The sequence below is a fragment of the Mesoplodon bidens genome (genome assembly GCF_964165515.1).
Source record: "Mesoplodon bidens genome assembly, chromosome: 3".
In the NCBI taxonomy this organism is placed as follows: domain Eukaryota; kingdom Metazoa; phylum Chordata; class Mammalia; order Artiodactyla; family Ziphiidae; genus Mesoplodon; species Mesoplodon bidens.
This window is the reverse complement of record NC_138178.1, coordinates 19,370,910-19,396,563: the sequence shown is the minus strand read 5'-3', so window position 1 is coordinate 19,396,563 and position 25,654 is coordinate 19,370,910. Positions and strand designations below refer to the sequence as shown.

The window sequence follows — 25,654 nt, the reverse complement described above, 5'->3', positions numbered from 1 at the left end:
ATTTGTAAGACCCGGACTGACCAAAGCTCCTAGTCATTTCTGAACACACGGGCACACACATGCATACACGCACACCAGGTGAAATCACTAGAAACAGAATGTACCAAAGACAATAAGAAAGTGAGTCTCTACCTAAGGCAGTTGTGGGGTTTTAGTGTTGCTGTATGTGGATTTTCATTGGTGTTTTCGTTTTGCCAAATTTAGGAAAAGATAGGCTGAGAAAGAACTTTGTTCAAGAAAACCACAAATCAAAAACAGCAACTTTGTTGAAGGTGTGTCCTAAGGCCCATTTGGCACTTGGACAGCGTTTTAGACTTCAAATTGGCTTTGCAGCATTTTTTGTCATCAAAGATACACTTAGAATTTGGCTCGATGCCTGTGTTACCTGTAAAAGTAAAAACATAAGATACTGTATCTCAGATCTGCCCACTGAGGCTCATATATCTTAGAAAAGCTTGCTGGAAATTGAGGGGGAAGTTGGAACCGTGGGTAAATCACTTAGAAATGTGACTTTTCCATGCTGTCCATTCCCACTCAGGAGAATGTTTGAGTGGGGATCTCTGAATAGACGGACAACTCCTGAATCCACTTTCTCTTTCTTGCTTTCCTCTCCGGGCCACCTCTGTGATTCTAATCTTCATTTCCAGTCTTTCCCACACTGTCTTTTCTGCTCTCCAGTTTCTCTTATAGGTTAGTGACTAGACTTGCTGAGAAAGGGGTCTTTTCACAGGAGGCACCATGAGGCAGTGCTGAGGGGCCGTGCCATCTGTGAACCGTGTGACCACAGGTGAGTCACGCCATAGCTCAGAGCATCACTTCCCTCACTGGTAAAAGGAGAGGGTTGACCAGTTGGCCTCCAAGGTCCCTACATTGGAGACCAGGAATTTATCTTCCTGAATACAGCAGGTGGTGCCATTCATTGGGGTTTAAGCCAAGGAGTCCTATAAACTCCCAGAAGCTTCCGAGACCCGGAAGCTGAAAGTCCCTGTATTAGTTAATATATTCATCAGGGTTCTACAGAGAAACAGAGCCAATAAGATGTGCACATACATGAGATTTATTGTAAGGAACTGGCTCACACTTTGTTAGAGGCTGACAAGTCCCAAGATCTGCAGGGGAGGGTCAGCAGGCTGGAGGTCCCGGAGGGCCAGTGGTGTAGTTGTAGTTCAAAGGCTCAAAACCTGGGAAGAGCCGACATTTTGGTTCAAGTCCAAAGGCAGGAAAGATACCAATGCTCAACTAGAAGGAATTCAGGCAGGAGGAGTTTCCTCTTTCTCAACCTTTTTGTTCTATGTAGGCCTTCAGCTGATTGGTTGAGGCCCATCCGCATTGCGGAGGGCAATGTCCTTTACTCAGTTCATCAACTCAAATGTTAATCTCATCCCCAAACACCCTCACAGACACACCCAGCATAACATTTGACCAAATACCTGGATACCCTGTGTTCCAGTCAAACTGACAAATAAAATCAGCCATCAAAACCCCAGTCAAGGGCTTCCCTGGTGGCACAGTGGTTGGGAGTCCACCTGCAGATGCAGGGGACACGGGTTCGTGCCCCGGTCCAGGAAGATCCCACATGCCACGGAGCGGCTGGGCCCATGAGCCATGGCCGCTGAGCCTGCGTGTCCGGAGCCTGTGCTCCGCAACAGGAGAGGCCACAACAGTGAGAGGCCCACGTACCGGGAAAAAAAAAAAAAAAAAACCCAGTCAGAGATTCAGCAAAGGGAAGTTAAGACATTATCCTGGCTTCTGGTCTGGCCCAGGACAATGAATTTAATTCCTCTCTTCACTCCTCACAGCTCATGATATTTAAACTTTTCTTATTTGTTAAATATATTTTTTAAACAGTTCAAAAGCAAGCATGCTGGGTGTGTCTTTCAGAATAATCTTGAGAAAGGAAGAATTCACTCAGAGGTCTGCTGTGGAGCTGCAGCAATGAAGAGCCATCCATGCCCAGACATTGAGAGAGCAGAGGGGGGAAGACGTAGGAGGCTCATGTGAACCCAGGGACTCGGGTTCAGGGTTAGGAAGGGGACGGGCGGGCAGGCAGGGTGTGCGGCTCAGAGTCCCCCCTGAGGACAGGCTTAGAACATGAAGAGGGAAAGAAGAGAGTTCCTGGAAGGAGCTTTCTCTTTGGAACCTGAAAAACCACTGGTAGTTGCTACACGCTTCTGATTTGGGGTCATTGGCTGACCAGAGTGATTCTTCTGGTGACAAGGACAGCGGCTATATATACACAGACCCCCAGAAAGGGCTCTTTACTGCGCCCACGTCTCAAAGCTCCTGCTGGCAGCAGACGGAGTAGGGAGAGGCCCCAAATGTTCATTAGCAGTGATGGATGATGAGCGAAGAGTGGCCTGAAGAGGCCCGAATCCTTTCCATGACTTCTGTTTCCTCTATTAAATTTGATGGTAACTAAAGTTTCATACTCTTATTTTAACAAACAATTTGTTTTTATAAAGAGATAATTTCAGGTGTGAAAGCATGAACTTTAGGTCTTACCAGTTATCCACACTTTGACTGTCAATCTTTGTTCAAAGGCAGCTCCTACGTTTCGGGCATGGCACCTCGGAGGTAGTAAACGACCACCCAGATTCAGGATGGTTTTCACAAGGCTGCTCTTCATTCCTCGGGGTTAGTGGTAGCCACCTTCAGAAGACTTCTTCACTTTGGAGAAAACCTTGCTTTGTTTTTATGTTAAGGCTCATACTTAATACAACCATAATGAGGTTTTGTAGGTTGTCGTAGGTTATCTTCAGATATGTCGCAGTGATCCCATTCAATGTCATGATACATCTTATTTCACTCTGCTACAGGTGGAGGGTCAATGTATGGGAGCTAGAAAAAAATGGAAGTCCATCAGCAAGAATTCTTTTTGCCCAATAAGGGACTAGAACACGTGGGAAATGTGTGAGTCTATGAGTGGAGGTTTGGTTATATATTCTCAGACTTGGAGGCATTTGGGCTGAGTGAGAGAGAGCAATAGTGGATACTTAAGTGAAATGTCTGGAACCTAGTCTGTTTCATTATCTTCATTCTAAAAGAGCAGATTAACTGACGAAGCCATTTCAGTGTATCATGTATATTTGTGCAATTACAGGGGAATGTTTAAAATGGTTATCAATCAGAATTCGCAAATGACAGCAAACTTTGATGGCTTCACTGCTTTCGTTCTGCCAACGGCTTTGGTCTGTTTTGATCTGCCCCATGCAGTCCTTGGGGCACGGATTAGGTCATGACAGTACTAGACAGGCACTTACACCCTGGGGGTCACTGTGTCCCCACACCCTGCTCTATATCACTCATAACTCACCCTTTAGCAAATCATTCTAAATGGATTTTTGACATGATTGTTAAACGGGTGGTTATAAAAATATGCTGAAGGGTTCTCTTATTTAGGTGCTTTTAGGTAATCTTCTATTGAGGGGAATTTACAAAGTCTCATCTGCTCAGGGTACCTGGGCAAAGCCAGGACCAGCCAGGTGAGAGAACCATTCACTGGGTGCATCGGGGGCCCTAGAACATCCTTCAGTGAGGGTGCCTCTTCCAGGCAAAAAAAGCAAAACGCAAAGCAGAAGAGGTCAAGGGGAGATATGATTGGAGAGACATAGGTAGAGCACGCAAACCAGTAGCAAGTTTAGGTGCCTGGGAGAATTGTGGTTGGATGGATGGGTGGGTTGATGGATGAGGTGGGCCTCAGAACACTTCTGTTGTTCCCTCCGTGGCATGTGCTTTGAGGATTCGCATGACTGCTTGTGTATGCCATGCCCAGCTACACCCAGATCCTACTCACTGTTTTGTTTTTTGTGTATGTGTGTGCAAAATCTTTCTTTATTCAACATCTGTTTGGTTAGCTTTTTGTCTGTGCCAGGTACCTGGCCAGGTCCTGGGTAAAACAGTGTCAGTGAAGAGGTTGACATTGCCTCTGCCTCCGTGGACGTCACAGTCTGGAATAGGCAGGGCAGAGTAGGAGGACAAGCATTACACAGACAAATATGCCAACCGTCGACTCTACCTGATGAGTGCTGGGCAGAAATACAGATGCTAAGAGAGAATGTAATGGGGCAGGGGGAAGGGAGGACCTAATCTGGTCTGGGGATCAGGAAAGGCTTTTCTGAAGTAGTGATATTCAAGCTAGGATCTAAATGATGAGTGGGAATTCAAAAGATAAAAATATGTAAGGATTCAAGAGGTACAAAGGTGGCCCAGAGCCAGGGAACCCTACAGTGGGCAGCTGTGATCTTGTACATTTGTCGATGCTGTTGATAGAAAGTGAACTTGAACTCCGCAGACTTAATGAAGTCTGAACAATAGGTAGACCGTTTTTATTTTGGTTGTGTTTTTCTGAAGGCACTGTTAGACCTTTCTCACATTACCTGAATGCACGTGCTGTCCCATGCATCTGCTGTAAGATTTTCAGTACAGATTGGCTGAGAAACACTAGAATGAATATAAATACATATAATAAATTAAAGCTGGACAAAGGAATTAAACGCCTTTTTTTTAGGCTTGTCATAAAATTGGGACCCCATCAAGTTGTCTTCAGATTCTGAATCTCTGAGCATATGTAAAATTACATAGTTGTTCTCCGTTAGTTTTGAGCAAACTCACCCAAGATAGGCAAAGCTGTGCTTACAGCCAATTGTCAATTCCCTACATGGGAGTTAGCAATTTTACGGACTACCTGTAACCACACCATATTCCAGACCTATTCCAGAGCTGTCTCCAATCTCTTCCAGTTGTTATCTACTCAAGGAATGCAAAATTATTTTCATACTAGAAAATTGCAAAAGAAAAAAAATTGTTGCCAAGTGAAATTTTCCTCATTGGAACTAATGGTGGGAAGGCCAGTATGTAACAAACATTTCATTACAGAATTTTTCCAAAAATTATATTTGATATATTCAAGAACATCTGTTAATATAAAGCCCATACTGTGTATGTTCTACCACAAGGTCACTGCTTGGGGCTCTGGCACATCTATTAGTATTTCATTAACCTAGAACATCTCAGGAAATGTGCCATCAGAGGTCAAAAACGTTCTGACCCTCACATTGCAAGTCCTCATTATAGAAGGTTATAGAAATGCATCTAATTAATACAGAAGTCACAATACAAAGTTGTGAGATTACGTAAGAAAGCTGACATTGTCACAGATTTCCATCCTAATCAAGTGCATGGATATCTTCAAAAAGCCCAGCCTGTCTGCACGGAGCAGAGAAGAGAGCAGGGGACTCTCCTGCCTGTTCAGCCTGAAGCCCTATGTCACCCTCCTCACATTGCAACTCCCCGTTTCTGGCTCCCTTCACACCGATCCCTTGTCAGTCAGTGGTTGGCTCCTGCCCCCATCCTCTGCAGAAAAGGGAGAAGGGCACCGATGTTTACAAAACACTGCAGCACACCAGGAGTCTGCCTAGGGATTTTCCCTTCATTGTCTCACTTAATTCTTTTTCTTTTTTTAAATTAATTAATTAATTTATTTATTTTGCCTGCACTGGCATGCAGGATCTTTGCTGCGGCATGTGGACTTCTTAGTTGCGGCATATATGTGGGATCTAGTTCCCAAGCCAGGGATCGAAACTGGGCCCCCTGCATTGGGAGCGTAGAGTCTTACCCACTGGACCACCAGGGAAGTCCCCTCACTTAATTCTTAGATCAGGCATAATTCCCCCTTGTATAGTTGAGAAAATGAGGCTCACATAGGCCAATCCTGTACTCGGACATCTCCAGTCCCAAGGTCTAGAAGCCATCTCATATGCCGATGACTCCCAGCTCTTCACCTCCAGCCCTGATCTTCATCTTCGCAAATACAATGGACATTTCTCTGCCCTCATCTCTCAGCAGCATCTGTCAGGGTTGACTAGACCCTTCTCCTTGATTTCCATGGCCCCACACGCCTCCTTTGCTTCCTACTGCTGTCTGGTCCTTTGCTGGCTCATCCTTTATCTGAGTGTTGGCATCCCCAGCACTCAGACGTCTTTCCCTTATCCAGCTACACTCTCCCAGGGGATCAGGTCTACCCTCTTGGCTTTGAAGACCATCTGCATGCTGATGACTTGCTAGTTTTGAACTCTAGCCCTAATCCTCCCCATGACCTTCAGGCTCGTATCTATGGCTACCTGCTTGACATCCCCATCCAACAGGCATCTCAGACTTCCATATCCTACCCAAGGCTCAAGATCTATGCACTCCAATATGGTAGTGCCATGGAGCTATTTACATTAGTTAATACATTAATTAAAATTAAATAAGATTTAAAAGTCAGTTTTCCAGTTGCACTAGCCACATTTCAAATGCACCGTAGCTCTCTCTGAGTGGTGGTCACCACATCAGATTGCAGATAAGAAGCATTTCCACCATCACAGGAAGTTCTGGTGGTCAGTACTGCCCTAGTTGTTTTTAACCCCTCCAAATTTGTTCTTTCACCAGGGACCCCCTTTTCAAATAATCTAGCTGTTCCTCAAGTCAAAAATCTAGGAGATGTTCTTGATTCTTCTCCTTCCAGCATGCCTTATATCATCTTCATCAGTTAGTCTTGTTTACTGTGTCTCGAAAACATACCTCATGTCTGTATACTTCTCTTAGACTCCAGTGTTCCCCAAGCTGAGCCACCAGCCTCTGTCACATGGATCACTACAGTGGCTCCACAATGATCTGCCTTCTTCCACTCTTGCTCTATAACCTATTGTCCACACTGCAGGCAGCCAGAGTGATTTTTGAAAACTGTAAACCAGTTCCCCTGTCTCCTGGCTGAAAACCCTCCAATGATACCTCATCTGATGTAGAATAAACCCCCTGTTTAAATCTTAGTTTACATGGCCTCTTTTTCTCTTTGGGCTGCCATAACAAAGTACCATAGATCAGGTGGCTTATAGGCAACAGAAATTTGTTTCTCACAGTTCTGGAGCCTGGAAGTCCCAGATCAGGGTGCCAGCGTGGTTGCATTCTGGTAAGAGCCGTCTTCCAGGTTCTGCCAACTTCTTGTGTCTTCACGTGGAAGTAGGGCCAGCTAGTTCTCTGGGGTCTCTGATGAGGGCACTAATCCCGTTCATGAGGGCTCCACCCTCATGGCCTGATTACCTCCCAAAAGCTCCACCTCCTAACACCATCACTTTGTGGGTTAGGTCAACATATGAATTTGGTGGGGGTGGGTGGGGAACATAAATATTCAACCCATAACACATTTCCCTGCATGACCTGAGCCTTCGTCTTTCTCAACCACTCTACTCTGCCCACCAGATTCCAGTCACCATGACTTTGCTTTTGGTCCCCAAATACCCTAAGAAAGACCTGTGCTGTCCTAAGGGCCTTAGGACAGGCTCACCCCTTTGCCCAGAAGCTCTCCCCGATCATCGCTGGGCTGGCTCTTCCCTGTCATCCAGTGGGGCCATCTCAGAGCCCACATAAAAGTGGCTCCACCACATACTCATCTCAGGCGTGTTTCTATCTCCCCTCAGCGTTTTGAACTCTCTGAATGTTTCACGTTTACCTATTTGTTCATTTATTTCCTTTCTCTTCCTCCTTCACTAGAATATAAGTCATAAATCCTGGGGATTCAATATGGATAAGACACACTTTGCCCTCTTAGAATACAAAAATCTAAAAATGATTTGTAGCAGAGCAGTGCAGTGGAAGCGTGCTGGGCCCATAAAAATGATTTTGTAATTAACTTATCTTTTTTTGGAATGTGGACAGGTGATGGAAGAGATTAACTGTTTTAATCTTGAGCATGCTAATAATTTTTTTCAACAAACCTTTTCATCGTTTTCTTGAGTAATGCAAGAGTAGAATTTCTCTATCAGAGTCTCAGCAAGCATGTTTCATATACAAAATTAAAACACCTTCAGTTATTTCTTACCCATTGTTTTGTCTGTAACCACATTTTTCCTGGCCAGCCTTAAGGGGCAGCTGGATGGGAGCTGGAGGGGGGGCATAGTTGGAAAACAGGGAGAGATGATTGTTAGGGATCACTGAGGCCCCACCAAAGGCAGTGAGAGTTGTTTCCTGGATGGATGGAAGATCAGTGCACACTGCAGAGCTGGTTGACATGGAGTCAGAGGAATGGATTTTAGATGTGCTCTTGTGAGCACATCTAAAGGTGGTAGGAAGCCTGCAGGACCGAGACCATAAAAGCAGTAAGCCTCCAGGATGGCAGGGACAGACCTGCTTTGGAGGACAGGGTACACACCCTGCAAAAGGACTTTGGTTCCAAGATGTCCCTCCCCTCCATGCCCACATACACAGATGGTCACACTCAGTAGCATCTCTCTCAGAAGTGGGTTGCCTTAGATCACAAGCAGCTTAGAATTAAGTGCGGTCCAATGCAGCCCATCCAGTCTCTGCTGCGTGGTTTCCAGAATCCTTCGTGATTTGACTCATCCTCACCAGTCACATCTTCCAGATAAGTCTGGCTTCTTTGCATATCTTGTCCGTTCCTGCGTCTCCCTCTTCTGCCTGCCTGTCATGATCTTCCTCCTAATGCCTTCCTTCAGGAATCAGCCAGCACTTTTCTGCCATTCAGTGAGTGCTGTGCTAGATTGAGGACACAAAGGAAGTTCAGATACCTCCTTCAGGAACCTTCTCTAACCACGGATTTCTCCCATCTACGATGTCCTGTGGTCAACCAGCCTGGATCACAGCCTGGCAAGTCATTAGTTGCTAGTGGTCTTGAGGGTCAACTTGAACTTAGTTTGTAGTTCCCCAAATAGAGACTAACTGCATGCCACGTGGTGGGCTTATAGAAGGTGCTCACTTAATGCTTCTTTCATTGATTCTATTTCCCTGAAAATTAATTCAGCAAAAACTCCTTTCATGATCGTTCAAATGACTGGACTCTGCCTACCCACTGGACTTTTCTCCACTTGACTAAATACTGCTCCTCCTTTAAGGCAGCTCCGATTCACTTTTTCCTGCCCTGTCCCCTGGCCTTCTGTCGTCTTCCAAAACACCTTCACCCCCTCTCCCTTCAACATCAGAACCATCTGTACTGTGTTTTTCTTGTCTGTGTATCTCAGTCACCTGCCCCCCATACACACTGGACTGTGTACCCCTTGGAAACAGGGATAGCATATTTTAGCACTTGATGCAAGACTATTTGATTAGGTGAATAAAAAAGCATACAATGCAAGTAAAGTAGCAAAAATGTTTTCCCCCAATAAACCTTGAAAAAACTATAAAGACAGTATACATTCAAAGATACAGTACACAAATATGGACTGTCCTTTAGTTGCCCAGTGTATTAGTCTGCTTGGGCTGCCATCACAAAATACCACGCACTGGGTGACTTGAAACAACAGAAATTATTTCCTCAGCATTCTAGAGACTGGAAGTCCAAGATCAGAGTGTCGGCAGGTTTGGCTTCTCCTGGAGCCTCTCTCCTTGGCGTGCCTTCTCACTGTGTCCTCACAGGGTCCAGCCTCTGTGTTCATCCCTGGTGTCTTCTCTCATTAGACCTGTATGACCTCATTTAACTTTAATTACCTCTTTAAAGGCCCCATCTCCAAGTACAGTCACATTCTGAGTTGTACTTTGGCCAGGGTGGGGTGGGGGTGGGGTGTGGGGGTGGGCAGCTGTTAGGATTTCAACATTAAAAAATTGGGGGCTGGGGGACACAATTCAGTCCACAACACCCAGACACTGAGAAGGGAAAAGAGCCAGAATCAAAATGCAGTGGCACACAAGGGGTTACATTTCTCTGCCCCATTCCACGGTGAGGCATGTGTTTGTGTTTTGGAAATTTCTGAACAGATGGAGGCTGGGAAGATGTTGCGAAACTGAATTCTGAGAATAAAGATATTTTGATTATTAAAGTGGGATTTGTTGAAGGAGGGAAATATTGAGGACAAAGTTTTCATGAAATAAACCCTTAATCGTCCCAGAGTGGGTGAGAGAGTCCCCCCAGGAGCAGAGAGTGAGGGCACCAAAGACACATGACATCGTGAGGATCAGGGGACAGAGAGACAGCGGATGCCCTGCATGGGAGGAAGGAAGTTCCAGGGGCTGCCAAGTTGGGATTCGATTGAGGCAAAGACTTATGGTCTTTATCTTTCTCCAGGCTAGGTGAAAAAAAAAATTTCTGTCATCTGGGCCTTGGGGTTTCACAGTTGAAAAATGCTTTGTTTGCAGCCTCTCAATCACAACCTGTATGTTTCAGGACTACCTTCCCCTTAGGATTGAATAGGGGAAATGGTTCTTAGAAAACACGCATTTATAACCAGCCTTGCTCTGGGGCACATTAAGCCATGTGGCTCTTGTAGCCACGTCTCCCGGGTCTTTAACACTGGCGCTGCCTAGTTATCTGACATTCTTGTGAATTTCAGGGCATATCTGCTGTAACACTGCTTTTTATCATCCCCAGTATCAGCACTAATACTTCTCAGACTCCTGTCTCTAATATTAATAGCACAGCACTATACTATTTGGACTTTTTGGGAAGGAGGAAGTTTTTTTTCTTTAACCCTCACCAGGGATCTGAAGATGAAACTCACAAAGACAGATGAATAGGAAAAAAAGCAAACACATTTTATTGAATTTTTACATAGCCACAGGAGGCTTCACAAGGGAATGAAGGCCTCAAGAAGTGACCAGAGCAGGAAGCTTTTATACCTTTTAGGCAAACAATAAATTTGTGAAGAATGGAAAAGACAAAGGAGTTTGTAATAGGGGTAGTAAATGGTGAAGACGTGTAATGAAGATGATAAGGGGTAGTTGAACATGGTTTGCTTGCCAGTTTCACTCTGGGCTGATAAGAGTCTGTCTCCAGTGAAAGGAGAATTTATTTCCTGCCTTCAGACAGAAAAGTGGGAGCTTCTTTTACATTTACTTGCTTCTTAACTGCCTTCAGTTCAAAATAATTTTATGTCGAAGAGGCATATTTGGGGGTGACATATTCTGGTTTCCATTGGCCTTCTTCATATTTTATTAAATCTAACTTCTAGAGTAATAGATTTTTGGAGCCCATTTTTCAGCATTAGCACGAGTACCATTTTTGAATGAACGTGTGGGTGATGTAAGATATAAAACATTTTAGACTATAATTAGCAGTAAATCTTGAAATAAGAGGAAAATATCTACCAAAATCAGATGGAGAAGTTCAAGTGCATGTAAAAAACAACATGGTTTGCCCAGTATTAACAGTGGATGCATGGTATACTAACAAAGTTGTATATAATAGTACATTACAGAATATATTACAGTATAGAATCAAAACTTAGTTTACTTGATCCAGCAACTTTGAAATTCTGTTTCTTGACTATTTTTTAATTTGAAGAGATTTGCATTACTTAAAATTCTGCAAGTAAACAAATTTTATTGAGATCATTACGTCCAACTATTTGGTTTTGGCATAGTTAAGATTCACATACAGTGATAGCAGTGCAGTGTAATAGGCAAGGAAGATCAGACACTGAGCAAACCCAAGTTCACTGCAAAGGCAGGTTATTCTAAATAAATGTCCAAGTTCAAAGTGAGAGGAGAGAATTTTTCAAACCATATTCCTGTCTTCTTAGTCTTTGGTAGCCAGTTTCCTTCTATATAGCTACATCCCCCTAAAGCTGAACCTCTCTCCCATAGCTGCCATTAAGTAATTTTATTTATTGACCTGTTATTATGGTCCTATTCCTTTTCTCCAATCACCTGACCCCTGATCCTTCCAACTACAATCTGATGCTTTGCGTGTTTTCATTGGGGAACTCCATTTCTAAGGAGGACCTTTAAACCGCACACATTGGAAGCTTGCCGTAGAAGGATATTGACTCAAGCAAACAACCTGTCAGCTCAGCAGCCCACCACCCCAACCTTCACGTGTCCTGCCAGCCTGAAAATGAGACACGCCCCTTGCCACAATTCTAAATTTATTTCCTTATCAGTGATTCTGGGATTCTGGTTGTTCACAAGTGATTTTGAAAATGATTGGGTGTCTTAGCTCAGGCTGTCATAACAAAATACCAGCGACTGGGCAGCTTAAAGGACAGAGATGTATTTCTCACAGTTCTGGAGTCTGGGATGTCTAAGATCAAGGTGCTGGCACATTTGGTTCCTGTTAGGCCTCTGTTCCTGGCTTACAGATGGCTGCCTTCTCACTAGGTCCTCACATGGCTTAGAGAAAGAAAACTCTCTGGTGTCCCTTATTCTTCTCATGGAGACACTAATTCCATCATCAGAGCCCCACCCTCATGACCTCAACTAAACCTAATTACCTCCGTAAATTCCCACCTCCAAATACCATCACACAGTTTTGGGGGAGGGGTACAGTTAGAGCTTCAACATATGAATTGGGGGACAGGACGCACAAACATTCAGTCTGTAAGAATGGCCTTTTGAAATGTGTGCTTAAGGAGATTTCTGGAAAGTATAAAGTGATTTACAAACTTTAAGGTATTTTTATCAGTATTGTTACATTTTTTATTGGCAAGTTTTTTAAACTTTCCCCCTGTTCCTTGGTTTCCAAGGAAATCGCTTTCTTTCTGAGCAGTGTTCAGAAAAATAAATCCCTGGTGCAGTTTGAAATTTAAGAAGTGAAATACTAAATGTGCAGAAAATTGAGACCCTGACACTACATGTGACAGGAGTATCTTAAACTTCAACTCTAATGCTTCAATTCTTATTGCATTGCTGACCTATCACAGTGAAAATATTATTCAATGGCTATTAATACCTTATATCACATTGCAGAGAGGTGGACTTTGAGAGAATGGGAAGCAGGAGGGAGGGAGGGGATCTGGCAAAGTGCAGGTCATCGAGTGCTAAGGGTGGGAGGTGGAGGAAGGGGTGAGCTTTATTTATTTATTTATTTATTTATTTGGCTGTGCTGGGTCTTAGTTGTGGCATGCAGGATCTAGTTCCCTGACCAGGGATGTACCAGGGATTGCTCCTGCATTGGGAATGTGGAGTCGTAACTGCTAGACCACCAGGGAAGTCCCAGGGGTGAGCATTGTTGCTCGAGGGCTTCCAGCACCTTGCAGAGGGTGTGAGTAGCAGGCAGCCCAGCGGTAAGAAAGCACTGGAACACTAGTAAGCAGTGCCATTATTGAAGGTGGGCTGATGTAGGGAATGAGGAGGGGCACAATCAAGACAGGGTTTTCCTCCGGCGCAGCTAATGCCGCCTTGATTGGCACCAGCTGCACAGGGTGGCTGGCACCTAATGGGCGCCCAGTACACGTGGAATGAATGATTGAATAAATGATTCAGTGAAGTGAATGCCTCCAAGTGAATGCACGCAGGTTCTCCCTACCCCTGTCAACTGTGCATCTCCTGTAATACATCCTCAAGCTCTGCAAAGTTCTTCCATTGAAATCATTGAAAGAAGGTTCCAGAAAAATGAAGAGTGGCGAGAACTTGATGTGAGTTGCTGAGAGGGAATGTTTTGGGATCTGGGCTTACCTAAGGATGGTTAATACAGACAACATGGTCATCAGGATGTAGTTGCTCCCCTGTTTGTATTTCTTTTCACTCTTTGAATTGCTTTTTATTTCTCCTGAGCATCCTTCTTCTTTTATCTAGATTGCTCAGTTTGCTTTGGAAATGAGACATTATGCAAACGCAGTATGGCTTGGAATGATTATATGTAATGGGAAAGACTCTAATACATAGGGCTTTTATAGCTGCAATTGTGTTTTATTAGTTTTTTTTAAAAGAACATTTCAGTGGCTCAGTTATTGAACATTAATTGCCTTGACTTGAAGAAAATGAATCATAGCTTTGTGTGTTAGTGTATGTGTGTGTGTTACTGCTGGGGCCTGTCTTTTAAAGATGTAAAAGTTGTTTATGAAACTTTTATGATCTTAATATTTCACATAAACCTTTTTCATTTTGTTTTTGGAAAAATTTTTTCTCTTTTATTAAAATAGTGCTGATATATCCCTTGAAACTAATTTCAAGGGATGGCTTAATTGTTTGCCCAAAGCATTGTTTTTCTTAGAGAAGTCTGTACTCCAAGAATTTGAAGGCAAAGGTATCAGCTGAATTGTTTCTATTCAGGATTTTACAGTTCTGTTACTTTGTTCAACTCAGAGCAACATCAAATCTCAATGCTGAAAGGGTCTCTGTCCACCAAGGCTTTTTTAACCTTTAGCAACCTAGGTCCCCTTTTGATAAATACAAAAAAAAAAGGTAATTCAATCTGAAATTCAAAGAAATTGAAATGAAATTTTCTCAACAAAAACCAAAGTAAAACAATGTAATGGAGTGTTGTTCTTCTATCTCTTTTTGTAAATCACAAGTGGCTTTGAGGCTCTGGTGCCTCTCAGGGAGTGGTTGACTAGATTAACTACCTCATTTTACAGATAAAAAGACTGAGGTGCAAAGATTCCAGGAGTGCCCATCCTCTCAACATCTTAGGAGCAGAACTGGGTCAAGAACCCGGACGTCCTGTTGGCTGCTTCCTGCTTTGCCCACAGCACCCCACCCATCGCCCAAATCTTTAAGGCTATACTCGCATGCAAAGGAGGCATCTTATCCAGTGTCATCACCCTATAACTGATGATGCTGATATTCTGGAAGGTTATTCTGAGTTAATGCTGTCCCAGCAGGATGGAGGCAAAGGCCAAGAGAAACTTCTCAGGCCTGGCTAGTCCATGGATCCTGGTTTATTTTTATTTACTTTATTTCATCCTGGACCATCTGTACCATCATGACATAGAAACACTGCCCTGCTATAGCTTCTGGGGAATAAGGGGGCAACATTTAAATCTGAAAATGGATTAATTTTTGAAATAAAGTGTGGGTCTTTCACCATATTGAAAGGTCTTATTGGTAGTTTTCATGGAAAAATTTAACATGTCTTTTTTAACTTATACTGATTTGTTCTCTCTCTCTCTTTTTTTTTTTTTAACAGTGTATCTGGTGGAGAGCTGTTTGACCGGATAGTGGAGAAGGGATTTTACACAGAGAAAGATGCCAGCACTCTGATCCGCCAGGTCTTGGATGCTGTCTACTATCTCCATAGAATGGGCATTGTCCACAGGGACCTCAAGGTGAGGCTGTCGCTTAGCAACACCCTCCAGTTGCTTTCCAACCCACAGTGCACCTGTCGGAGCAGATTGGCTCCAGAGGAGGGATGAGGTTGCCTTGATGTAGGTATGGGTGGAATGAATGGTGGGCTTTGTGTAGTCTTAGTTGTCGGGGTCTTTGGGACCCAGAAGTAGATTGAAAGATGATGAAGATCAATGGGGCTGGCCATTGTTTGGGACATTTAATAACCACTATACAGCAAAAGGGCCATGGGGAGGTAGGCTGTGTATTGCTTCAGGCTTATCTAAAGGGTAATTTTGTTCAAGACATGGATGCCATGAAGATTGCCCAGTGCAGTTCTCCAGTCTTTTCCCAATTCCAGCCCTGTTTCAGTGCAACCCACCATATGAAAGAAAGGGAGCGATAGAGGGTGTGAGGTGAGGGAGAAAGGAAATAAAAGGTTATCCAGAAACATGGGTTAAATGACATACAGTTACAGCCTTCTCCCAATGTCCTGTTGGTTCCATCCCTATGAGGTTTTGAAATACTCACCCTTCACCAATAGCATTGAAGATCTGGGCCTTGGTCACCTTGGCCCAAGGGTCTCTGTGGATGCCGAAGGGTAGGTATCATAGTACCAAGGGTAGGTATCGAACATATCAATTTGAGGAACAGAAAAAAATCTGTGCTGTTGACCTGAGGCTATAAAGTGGCTTCATTCTACAGCAGTTATAGGTCCAGCCCCCAGAACTCACGGCACCAGTCAAGATAGAAATCTCACCCCAGCACACATACTCACCACTCCTATCAGAAACACAGGGATTATATTGTACTGAAGCCATGCTATGCACAACTACGGGCAATCTAAATCAATTTAAGGAATAAATGGTAAACATGTGTTGAAACAGAATGTTAACATCTGGCCATTATCTGGTACTGGCTGTCAAGGTATAAAATGGTGTGGCTTTTCCTTTCATAGGAATTCACTGTGAAGTGTTTTCTTTTCTCCATGTTAATCATTTTCCACTGACTAGGGTAGTGGCTCCCAAATGTTAGCTTACATCAGAATTGTCTGGATGGCTTGTAAAAACACAGATTGCTGGCTCTACCCCAGAGGTTCTGATCCTGCAGGTCTGAATCAGGGCCCGGGAACTTGCATTTCTAAGGGGTTTACAGGTGATGCTGATGTTGGCCTGGGAACCACACTTGGAGAACTTCTAGACAAGGGTATTTGAGGACGTTGATGGACTTCTTACAGCCTTTGCTGGCCTCCTGATGGGTGAAATGGGCTGTGAGCACAAATAGTTCATCTTCAGGACTTGCAGGTCCTTCAGAGGGCCAGGTAAGGGCTAGGTAAGGTGACCTGGCGCCTCTGTGCCAGGCAGCCGTGCCTTCTCTGCTCTCTTGTGCCCTCACCAAATGCCAGTTCTGTGCTTCCAGGCCACAGCAGGCAGCTAGCTCTTCCTGAACAAGTTAGTTTAGTGACCGTAGAGATGTGATGTGGTGTACTTACTAGAAATCATTTCTAAGCAGGTAAGCCATTTCCTAGATGGGCAATGTTTATTTCCCCCTTAGAAAATGGTAAGGAAGGCTTTATTCAAGACTCCTGCAAGAGGGGCATTGCATTAGGGGAGAGAATTGGGCTCCACTGCACATGTGGCAAGGACACATGGGGATGTATAGCTGTTGAGCAGAGTGAGGGGTCATGGATGGAAAATCACTGTGAGAGACAGCAAGGGTGGGGGGATGCTTGCTCAACATCTCCCTCCATCTCCATAAGCCCCGCCCCCATTTTTGGCCAGAAGCATCCAGATTCCCCAATTTTCCACAAGATGTCATACAAACGAAACTTTGCTATCTCCTGGTTTACCCCAGGATTGCCATCCTTAAGCCCCTCCCATGTAGACACCACGGAGGTGCCACTGATATACAGACTTAGAGTGGAAACGGGAGCTGTAATCGAACCTTTGCTGCATGTCGTGCATTACTGCTGCCTGAGCTCTGACATTTTACAGTCAGGGAAGCAAATGAGGAATCATCTTGACCCATCTTCTACAGAAACAGAGCTTTTAAGGACACATGGCTAGAAAGCTCTAGATCTTCCACCTCCGATTCATTCCGTGATGACCTACCCCTGTTTCTCAGGGAGCGGAGTGCTCGGATATCAGCTGGCCCAGGAAAGGGGGAAGTGCAGTGCATGTGCCCAAGCTATGGACACGGGACGTCTCTTAGGGCGGGGAGAGAGACCCTTAGGTTGGAGACAGGTTGCTGACAAGGGTCAGAAAAAAGAAACCGAATAGCACCTGCCAAGACAGTTTTCTTTCTGGGAATCTCTGTGCCCCTAACCCAAGAAATGAAGTGACAAGTCTGAGAGGCATCTGCTTTCTAGTTGCCTCAATATATGGTTCATTGTTCTTAAGTAGAGAAAATACTAATAAGGGAAAGGGACTCACGTTTATTGAAAATCTGTAAATGCCCAATACTATATAAGGCTCCCTGCATTGTTTTCACTAAACACTGCTTTTCTTAAGGCATTTACTGTGTCTAAAGGTCAAGTCTGTTCTTCCAGTGTCATTAAGTTTTGGTGGTTTGGTGAGGCTCCCACAATTAACCCAGCTTTTAAAACAGATTGTAATTTTTTTTTTTTTTTTTACATTTCTTTTTAGCCTGAGAACCTATTGTACTACAGTCAGGATGAGGAGTCCAAAATCATGATCAGTGACTTTGGATTGTCCAAAATGGAGGGCAAAGGAGACGTGATGTCCACAGCCTGTGGGACCCCAGGCTATGTCGGTAAGGACTGCGCATGTGTGTTTTCCCACTTGTCAACCTGATCGCTTGTCTTAAGCATTTGAGCCTGGCACGTGATCACAGCTGCCTTCATTTCCCTTGAGGGAGGAATAAAAAGATTGAGAGACACTGGAATGAGTTTGAAGGGAAGTGATTTCCCCTGAAACCTTTTAATAGTTGGGTGGAAATTCCGTTTGATTTGGGTGTGGGCCTGTGTGGAGGCCAGGAATTGATTTGGGTGAATTCCCAGGTTCTAAGACCAGAAATATGTCATGTGTATCTATGTCTTTAAATGATTTACAGTGACATGTGGGATGACAATAAGGTACAAACACACATAAAACAAAATGTTGAGATAGAAACACATAGAAAATATTGATAGGAGGAATCTGATTCAAACCTTGACCAAGTCACTCTCTTTAATTAGCCAATCCTGATCTGTCCTGGAGAAGCCAAGAATTAAAGTTTTTTCTAAAATCAGAACCCCAGAGATCCTTTGTCCCTGACACTCAGAATGCAGAAAATGCTATGGCAGATCTGAACACATACTGAGACTCAACTTCCATCTTCTGGGGGCCCGGGGAAAGGCCATCAGAACTGTGTACGAAGTTATTGAGGCTTCCATTTACATGACTGTATTCGTTCATCCAGCAAGTGCCTGCTATGTACCAGATGCTGTTCTAGGCACTGGGGTGAAGACAGTGAATGAGATGGAACACCTGCCCTCATGGAGCTGACCTTTTAGTTGGGAGAGACAGGCAGAAAAGAAACAGGTGAACAGGGGTGTTTCAGATCTTACATGCTATGAAGAAGACAAAACGGGAGTGTATGATAGAATGACAGGTGTGAGGAGGGGTTGGGATAGTTAAGGGGACAGGAGGAGACTCAGGCATTAGCCTTCATGACGAGAAGCAGCCCCAACCATGAAAAAGTCAGGGGACAGAGTTCCAGGTAGAGGCATCAGCTTGTGCTGGGGAGAGAGTGAGTACAAGCTAGGAAGGTCTAAGAGCAGGAAGAACTGGGACTGGAAGAGACTTTGAGAAAATGGAGACCAAGGCTGAATTCTCATCATACAAACCGTGATGGCTTTTCTTAATGAGAACAGTAAGCCTGCCCTGAAGGAGAGGAGGTGATGTTATATGACCAATGTCATTCCTGTTTGTTTGGGGATACAACCACGTGACCTTCCCAGGCAGGCTGAGGGAAGCAGGCCTCATGCTAAACGGGTCTGGGGCCCAGAGCATGGTTGGAAACTTCGAAAGACCTCGGAGGCACTTCAGGGCCCTTCAAGTGCTTGCAGGATAATGGGCGTTAAGTCATCACTGTTAATGTCACAGCTGTTGCACTTTTAAAGGAACTCAGGAGAAAAGAACAGACTTGAGGGGAATAGAGACTAAAGTGAGGGGAAGGGAAGGAAGCCACAGATTTAGGAGGAGATCAAGATGGTATAAATCTGGGAGGGGAGGAAAAGATGTGGTCAGTACCTGTTAGCTCTTGACTGTCACAGTACCCAGGAATTTTGTCCCTGGGTTGTGTGTATGCACTAGATGCAGAAGGGGAGATGGTTCTGATCACGTTTGCGAAGCCAGCACGTCTGATGGAGACGCATGGCAGGGTGAGCAGTCCCCGTTCTAGGATAGAAAAGTCATGGTTTCAGGAAGAGCTTGAACTCCATCAGGAGGACTTGCATCAGCAGCTGTGGTGCGAGATGCACGTGTAGACACATGTGTATGCCCTGAGGTGGGGGCCGTGGGTGGAAATGTGAGCGTGTGTGGTGTGTGTGTGGAATTTCTCCAGTTCAGTCCAAGCCACCAGGCAAGCAGCAAATAAAAATGAATGAGACAAGCTTATTCTCACTTCTCTTAAAAGACAGGGAGGAAAAAAGCCGGTTCCAACCGTGGTGAGTCATAGGCATCAGAAAATGGACAGGCCTATGAGGTCATGGGGTCCAGTCTCCTGGCTGGAATGGCTTTGCTCTGTTCCGCAGGGGCTGCTGCCCAGGCCACGCCGGGTGAGGAAGCCGAGGATGCTGTAGCCGCCCAGCTCCTGCTTCAGGATGTGGGCTCTGACAAAGAATGTGCATATTTACATATGCATCATACTGTTCTCATATTTGACTCTGATGTTGGAAAGCTCTAGCACTTTCTAAATTGATTTTCGCTTTTTTACATTTTGACAGAGCTTGTGGAATGGCAGTTTCTCTGGGTTTCTAAGTGGCTGCCATCCTAGTGGTCTGGTTGTGTTTAGATGTCAGTTGCTGATGAGTCTGGGAACCGGGACTGATGTTTGGATGTGGCCTTTGCTCTTTTACCCTAAATGGTGGCAAGTGGAGCCATCAGGTAATTCTGTTGTCAGATACAGAGTTTTCTTGGAGTGAAGAAGGGGAAAGGAGGACTATGGGAATATAGCAATTCTGTTTGTTCACATTTACTGAGCACCAAGATTCTTGGGGGACCTTTTAGAGTAAGAAAGGGGCAACACTGGGGAGCTTGTGTCTACGTAGACATGCCTTAGGCAGTGAGCAGCTGAGCTTAGGCTGTTTCTCCCCAACGGTCTGCATGGCAAGCTCCTATTCGGCCATCAAAGCCCAGCTTACATGACCCTCTTTTTGTTTTTTTTTTAAATGTGTTTATTTGCTTTTATTTTTGGCTGTGTTGGGTCTTCGTTGCTGTGCGCGGGCTTTCTCTAGTCATGGCGAGCGGGGGCTACTCTTCATTGTGGGGCGCGGGCTTCTCGTTGTCGTGGCTTCTCTTGTCGCAGAGCATGGGCTCTAGGCACGCGGGCTTCAGTAGTTGTGGCACACGGGCTCAATAGTTGTGGTTCGTGAGCTCTAGAGCACAGGCTCGGTAGTTGTGGCGCACAGGCTTAGTTGCTCCACGGCATGTGGGATTTTCCCAGACCAGGGCTCAAACACATGTCACCTGCATTGGCAGGCAGATTCTTAGCCACTGCACCACTAGGGAAGCCCTACATGACCCTCTTTTGACTGCTTTCCCAACATCCATCCTCTCCTTTGTCATCCTGGTTCTTTTCCTTTTCTCATCATGGCTCTTACAACATTGCATCAGCTTCCATATTTATCTGTGTCTCTCCCCCTCTCCACTAGAGCAGGGGCTCTGGCTTGCTCATCTTTGCACAGATGCTTGTTGAATTCAATAAAAACCTAAGCTTCATAAACACGAGCGATTTTTTATTTCTCTGCTCCCCTTCTCTTCATTCAGCATGTGTTTACTGAATTCCTGTTATGCGTCATGCACAGTAGTTTGGTGTTAGGAATACAGATACGAATTAGATAGAGCCTCTGACCTCAAAATGTTCACAGTCTTGTGAGAGACAGAGGGCTAACAGGTAAATTGAATAATGTATGGTAAGTGCTACATTATGCCTCATTCAAGAATTACTTATTTAGTGCCTACCTTCTGTGCTAGGCACTGGGGATGCATCAGTAGAAAGAAAAAACAACAGATAAAAGTCCTCAACCTCGTAGTACTTACATCTGAGTGAGAGGGAAACGGGCTATAAGCAAACAGCTAAATATATTAATTAGTATCTTAGATGGACATGAATGCTATGCAGAAAAATAAAGCAGGAAAGACAATAGGAAGTGTGTGTGTGTGTGTTTCTGTGTATGTGCGTGTAGGAGGTTGTAATTTTTACATCTTTATTGGAGTATAATTGCTTTACAATGGTGTGTTAGTTTCTGCTTTATGACAAAGTGAATCAGTTATACATATACATATATCCCCATGTCTCCTCCCTCTTGTGTCTCCCTCCCTCCCACCCTCCCTATCCCACCCCTCTAGGTGGTCACAAAGCACCGAGCTGATCTCCCTGTGCTATGCGGCTGCTTCCCACTAGCTATCTATTTTACGTTTGGTAGTGTATATATGTCCATGCCACTCTCTCACTTTGTCACAGCTTACCCTTCCCCCTTCCCATGTCTTCAACTCCATTCTCTAGTAGGTCTGTGTCTTTATTCCCATCTTACCCCTAGGTTCTTCATGACATTTTTTTTTTCTTAGATTTAGGGGGTTGTAATTTTAACTACACTGATCAAGGCAGCCCTCACTAAGAAGATGACAGTGGGGTAAAGATATGATTGCAGTGAAGGAGCCAGCCATGCCAGTATTGGGAGGAAGAGCATTCCAAGGATGGTTCAAAGGCCCTGGGGCAGGAGTGTGGGAGGAGCAACAGGAGCAGGGTGAGAAAGGAGCAAGTCAGAGAAGCAGTGGGTAGGGCACGTGCAGACCAGGACTTAGAAGTCACTGTCACGACCACGGGTGGCTGGAAGCCGTTGGAGGGATCTGAGGTAACGGGTCACATGATCGAACTTTCACCAAGATCCCTGTGGGGGACAGGCTGGGATAAGGAGAGGTGGCAGGGGGGGACAGGGCCAGGGTGGAAGGAAGGAGACCAGTTAGAAGGCTCTGGAGTTGTCCAGGCAAGAAATGGTCGGGGCTGGGTCAGGTTGGCAGAGCGGAAGCGATGAGACGCTGTCAGATTGCGCATATGATGTTCAGGTGACGTCATCAAGATTTTCTGAAAACCCAGAAGTAGGGTTTGAAAGAGAGACACGTCAAGGGTCATTCCAAGGGTTTTGGCCTGAGTCCTTGGAAGGGTGCAGTTGCCTTTAATTAAGATGTGGTAGGGGGAACGTTGCAGAAATATCACCAGGGGTTCAGGTTTGGATTTGATAACGTCTGTGAGGTCAGGAAGGCAGCTGGAATAGGAGTCAGGCCTTGAGGGGAGACTCTCGTTTTGCACAGCAGTTTTGTCCTATAAAGTCACTGTGAGCACTGAACGGGCAGACCGTGAGCCCCGCTCCCAGGGGAAATACAGGGCTGGGTTCCTGCGGGTCTCTAGTCCCAGCACTGTCATCGGCTGGTCGATATTTGACCTTGTTATATGTGTATCTCTGTCCAGTGACACTTTATGTAATATTGTTGCTGATTCACTACCGTTGAGCTCAGGCCGACAACACTGTAACTCACACCTAAATGAAGCTTATCGAACATGCGTTTTCTCCGTAAGGCGCACAGCCTTCTTGTGCTTGGGAGCGCTGGACAGCACCTCGGCACTGACACCTGGGGTGGGGGCCGTTTTTTTGTGTGTGTGTGGTACACAGGCCTCTCACTGTTGTGGCCTCTCCCGTTGCGGAGCACAGGCTCCAGACGCGCAGGCTCAGCGGCCATGGCTCACAGGCCCAGCCGCTCCGCGGCATGTGGGATCTACCTGGACCGGGGCACGAACCCGTGTCCCCTGCATCGGCAGGCAGACTCCCAACCACTGCGCCACCAGGGAAGCCCTGGGGGCCGTTTTGAATAGTGAAATCAACAGAATGCACAAAAGTATGGGAAAATGTGGCACTAGCTGGACCATGAAAGCTATAGTTCTTGTCACTGTGAGAGACAACACAAGAGGGCAGAGCATTGCGGTGTTCACCCTCGGCTGGGAAGGAGCACTTGGGTGACTCCCGGCCCACTCTGGGCAGGTCTACAAACGACCGCGGAAGCATCCCAGGGATTGATTTGGGGGCTGCAAATGAAGTTTAGCGAGAAGGCACATCTCAAATATGGATCCATGAGCTGTGGGGATGGACGGTATTTGGGAACTGATACCGGCTGGTGCATTTTATTTGTTTTTTTGTTGTTGTTTGGGGGGTTTTGTTTTTGTTTGGCCTCCCCACACGGCATGTGGGATATTAGTTCCCCGACCAGGGATATCGAACCCATGCCCCCTGCAGCGGAAGCGCAGAGTCCTAACCACTGGACCTCCAGGGAAGTCCCCTCTGATGCATTGTACAGCCATGAACCTGGATAGAATCATCAAGTGGGGGGTGGGTGTAGATGGAGGAGAGGAAAGGTCCCAGGGCTGAGTCCCGGGGACTCAGAGGGACAGAGAAGGGACAGTGAGTGAAGTAGGAAGAGAACCAGGGGAGTGTGTGGCATCTGGACAGTACTTCAAGGAAGATGAAGTGCCTTGTGTCAGTTGCGGCTACCAAGTCAGGTACGATAAAGACTGAGTGGGAACCACTGGTTTGGGGAACCTTAAATTATAGATTAATTGAACAATTAATTATTTCTGTGGGAGCCTGGTAGAGTAATGCTGCAGAGAAGATGAAACAGGTCTTCATCAGAGGACCCCAGGGTGCTGTCAGCCTGGGGCTAGACACAGCCCCGTCCACCTGCCCACCCCCCCCAGCAGTCTGATGGGGGCGCTCTTTGGGACCTTGGACACAGAAGCCACGGCCTCCTTTTTGCCGGGCAGTTTTTCATTTGAACAGGGCAGAGCCATTAGGCATCTATGGGAGAGAAGGGAGGGAGTGCTGTTCTCTGCTGCCCGTCCTGGAGGCTACACGTCCCAAGAGCCCAAGCTGGGAGCAGAGGACGGCTGTCAGCTTTAGTTCAGATTCCTTCTAGGTAGTGTGGGTTTCCATTGGTGAGTGCAGTTGTTTTGTTGTTGTGTCAAGTTATTTACCTAAATGACTCTTCAGCTGAATAGTTAGTTTCACCAACATCAAGTTACTACTTCAATTTAAATGAGTTCTCTAATAAGGAAGAAATAATGGGAAAAGGGCTGTTTATCCTAAGTATCCCAAGGCACAAGGTACCTTGGGAGAAAGCAAAGAAATCTGAGCCTTTTGAACTTCACCCTTGACCCTTAGCAGCTGCCTGGTCCTTACACACCCCATATAAGGAACCAGGGCCCATGCTGAGTGTCAGGTCACTGATGACAGGAGATGGCGGGCATCTCTCCATCCAGGTGTATTGCGTTCCTACTGCAGGCGGCACCTAGGGCTCTGTCAACACCGGGGGCTCCTCCAATACAGTATGGCCAGTGGGTGATACGGATCCATATAAGGTATCATGTCTGCAGTATGAAGTAACTGACGTAGTTCAGAAGCAGCCTCAAAAATACAGGCGAGGGCTTCCCTGGTGGCGCAGTGGTTGAGAGTCCGCCTGCCGATGCAGGGGACACGGGTTCGTGCCCTGGTCTGGGAGGATCCCACATGCCGCGGAGCGGCTGGGCCCGTGGGCCATGGCTGCTGGGCCTGCGCATCCGGAGCCTGTGCTCCACAACGGGAGAGGCCACAACAGTGAGAGGCCCGCATACCGCAAAAAAAAAAAAAAAAAAAAAAATACAGGCGAGAGACGGATCAGTAAGGGCTAGAACCAGCAGGGGAAAACTCACAGAGGAGGCAAGATTTGAAGGAAGGGTGGAACTCGGGCCAAGAGGAAGGGCTTACGGATGCAGGCAAGGCAGGAGAACAAAGGTCCAAGATCATGAATGGCTTCTGGTATGTAGGGCCTGGGGGAAATGAGCAGACTCACTTGGGGAGGGAGGGCATGCATAAATAAGTTCTTGGAGAGAATTTAGGAGAAATGATAAGGCCGTCTGGTGGCAGTCAGCTCCTCAGGGTAACATGGTGACCGTTAATGTGGTATTTACCTGGATTTAGAATCCATTTAATTGAGTCAGATATAACATTCCCCTTGGCATCGCCAATAAGAGATGAAAGTCAGAGCTGAGAAAGTTTGTAAAATCATTTATGCAACTTGCTCCACTGCATTAATTCAGATATCCAGACGGGCTCTCTTGAATCACTAAATAGGAACCGTAAGTCACAGAAAGCACCCATTTCTGTCATGTAATTGATAAGACACTACAAGATGACAAATGTACTTCTATTCTGTAGAAGAAAGCCTGTTGTTTTATTTCTCGATGTTGCTATTTGCACACTGATGTGATTTCTCAGATTCTGTGGGAAAATTAAACTCTTTTAAAAGAACTTTGAACCTTTGTCTCTAGATTAAGTGCCACAGTGCCTCACCAGAGGAGGGCAAGCCTGTGCTCTTCCAAAGAATAGTCTTTCTTATTCAGGGATTGCAAACTTCACTTTTAAAAAGGGCAAGAA

The 25,654-nt window shown here is 45.5% G+C and overlaps 1 protein-coding gene across 6 annotated transcripts in view; it reads left to right on the top strand.

Moving 5' to 3' along the window:
* The window catches only part of CAMK1D (calcium/calmodulin dependent protein kinase ID), a 423,988-nt gene that overhangs the window by 350,780 nt on the left and 47,554 nt on the right, over positions 1-25,654 (top strand). For all 6 annotated transcript variants that reach the window (XM_081229204.1, XM_081229202.1, XM_081229199.1 and 3 more), the window contains 2 exons: positions 14,834-14,972; positions 17,616-17,742. In XM_081229204.1, the coding sequence (XP_081085330.1) occupies positions 14,834-14,972; positions 17,616-17,742 (266 nt within the window). The remainder of the gene's footprint in view (positions 1-14,833; positions 14,973-17,615; positions 17,743-25,654) is intronic.